The sequence below is a fragment of the Rhagoletis zephyria genome, unplaced genomic scaffold (genome assembly GCF_001687245.7).
Source record: "Rhagoletis zephyria isolate East Lansing unplaced genomic scaffold, Rhagoletis_zephyria_1.1 Rzeph_scaffold_06705, whole genome shotgun sequence".
In the NCBI taxonomy this organism is placed as follows: Eukaryota; Metazoa; Arthropoda; class Insecta; order Diptera; family Tephritidae; genus Rhagoletis; species Rhagoletis zephyria.
The window spans coordinates 7,552-9,466 of NW_016163788.1; the positions used below are offsets into that span (position 1 = coordinate 7,552).

The window sequence follows — 1,915 nt, forward strand, 5'->3', positions numbered from 1 at the left end:
TAGTGATCATGCAACCAAAAAAAAAAAAAAAATCGTGAAAGTTCAAACAGAGCATTCATCTGTTCTACTAATATGAATTGGTGTGTTATTTTTTGTGTGTTCTTTATTTCAAATGTTGCTAACATTAAACAAATTAGTTTCTAATTATCTTTGTTACTAAATTCTGTTGAATTTTTTCATTTATAACTAAACAGTCTGTTCAAAAATTAAACGTATAGCGAAAAAAGGCGTTTGCTTTATACATATCTCGCGCTGATAGCTAAGTTCAAGGTGCTTCGATCGCAGTACGCACCCACTTGTGTCAGAGAAAAGCATTCAATTGTAACAAAGAAGAAGCTTTTAAACCAGCTGCCAAAATGAGTTATCTGCGTTCCGTAGGTAAACAAAATTCTCCAAAAGGCATTTCGATTATTATGTGTCCTCATTATTCCCCTAATTGCCTAACCATATTTGTATATTATTCGTATGCCATTTAATTTTTATTACCAACAACAATAAATTCATTTACGCTCTTGTTCTTTCGCACAGAAATCTCACGCGTTGAGATGACTCCAGCGGAGGACGCCACCTACACGACCAGTAGCGGCTCGAAGCGTGCCAGTTACTCGCTGATTGGCATTAAAATACTGGAGCTAGTAAGTATGCGATCGCAAGCAAGCATATGTGTGCTTATGCGTACACTATAATTAAATTTCATGTCTACACTTTTCAACTTAATCCAATTAAGCTTTAATGAAAACTCCAATAACTACTTTATAACTATTTCAGGCACTTGTCATCGTCTGCATCGGCCTCATCGATGAGCCATCCACGCACTCACATCTGCGCATCTTCATAACGCCGCGCGTTGTTGCGCTCTGCTATGTAACCTTTGGCAGCCTCATCATTTATTCGTCAATTTACTTAATTATGGCATTGTTCGGCGATATGTGCGTGGTGCCCCCTTTTAGAACGCTCTTTTCTTGTACAAATTTAGTATTTTATTTTTTCATTTTTTTTTTCTTTTATTTCCTCTTATCCACAGCACCCCTTGGCGCACTTCGGTTTTATGGTCTTTAGTTGGCTTCATTCTCCTCGTTGCTGCGACGGCGATGCTCTTCCGCGATTGGTCCACCACAAAGGAACGCAACTACTGGCATCCGAATATGCAACGGCTTGACCTAGTCTTGGGGGCTGCCTCAGTTTCATTGGTCACCACGCTTATCTATTTGGTGGATTTGTTGGCCATAATACGTTTTGGCATTAGTGGTGAGCTGGAGTAGGGATGATCGATTGTTTGAGCTATCGACTGTATGGGAAAGCCGATGCCTCCTGTACGGGGTTCACCTTAATGCTGTAATATTTACAGAAACGAGCGAGTATATTTTTTATTGTAATGTGTTTTATTAATAACTTCTTTTAAAGGAAATAACTGCAATAATTTTATGTTGAATACATAGTATTAAGCTCAATGTATGTTTTTTTTTTCGTTGGTATTTTCACTTATACAAACATACACAATAATAATATTATTAAGCGCATTCGAATATATGTATGTATCATTTGCCATGGTGAAGTTTTTTTCAAAATGTACAAAAAATGCAATTTTTAATATTGAGTATCAAATAAGAATATGTCAAATATGTATTTGCTCAAATACAGTTTTCACTAAAACAAATTAGTTACTTACATACTAAGGGCAAATTTGAAATAAATCACTTTTTTAATATAACGAATAACGATATAAACCTGGATCAATTTCCTTTAATTGGGTTAGGTAAATTCAGTTTATTTGATTTGAAGAGGTTTAAAAGAAGATACCACAATGAGGTAGTGAAGTTGGTTCAAAGGTCAAGCGAAGGGGCTTTTAGGTGCTTAGTATTTTTCAAAATAATACATTTAATGTAAGTACTTTTCTGCCGTTTATCTACCCACT

The 1,915-nt window shown here is 35.7% G+C and overlaps 1 protein-coding gene across 1 annotated transcript; it reads left to right on the forward strand.

Annotated features, from left to right (window-relative positions):
* The first annotated feature begins 251 nt into the window (after window positions 1–251).
* Window positions 252–1,713, forward strand: LOC108373448 (uncharacterized). Its single transcript, XM_017629341.1, has 4 exons — window positions 252–378; window positions 529–635; window positions 769–929; window positions 1,025–1,713. Exons 1-4 carry the CDS (start codon window positions 357–359, stop codon window positions 1,260–1,262), a joined length of 528 nt encoding a protein of 175 aa, XP_017484830.1. The 5' UTR covers window positions 252–356; the 3' UTR covers window positions 1,263–1,713.
* Window positions 1,714–1,915: the final 202 nt, after the last annotated feature.

Coding starts and splice junctions, on each gene's coding strand:
- LOC108373448 (XM_017629341.1), top strand. CDS start 357: ATGAGTTATCTGCGTTCCGTAG. Junction 379..528: donor GAGTTATCTGCGTTCCGTAG/GTAAACAAAATT, acceptor TCTTTCGCACAG/AAATCTCACGCGTTGAGATG. Junction 930..1,024: donor ATGGCATTGTTCGGCGATAT/GTGCGTGGTGCC, acceptor TCTTATCCACAG/CACCCCTTGGCGCACTTCGG.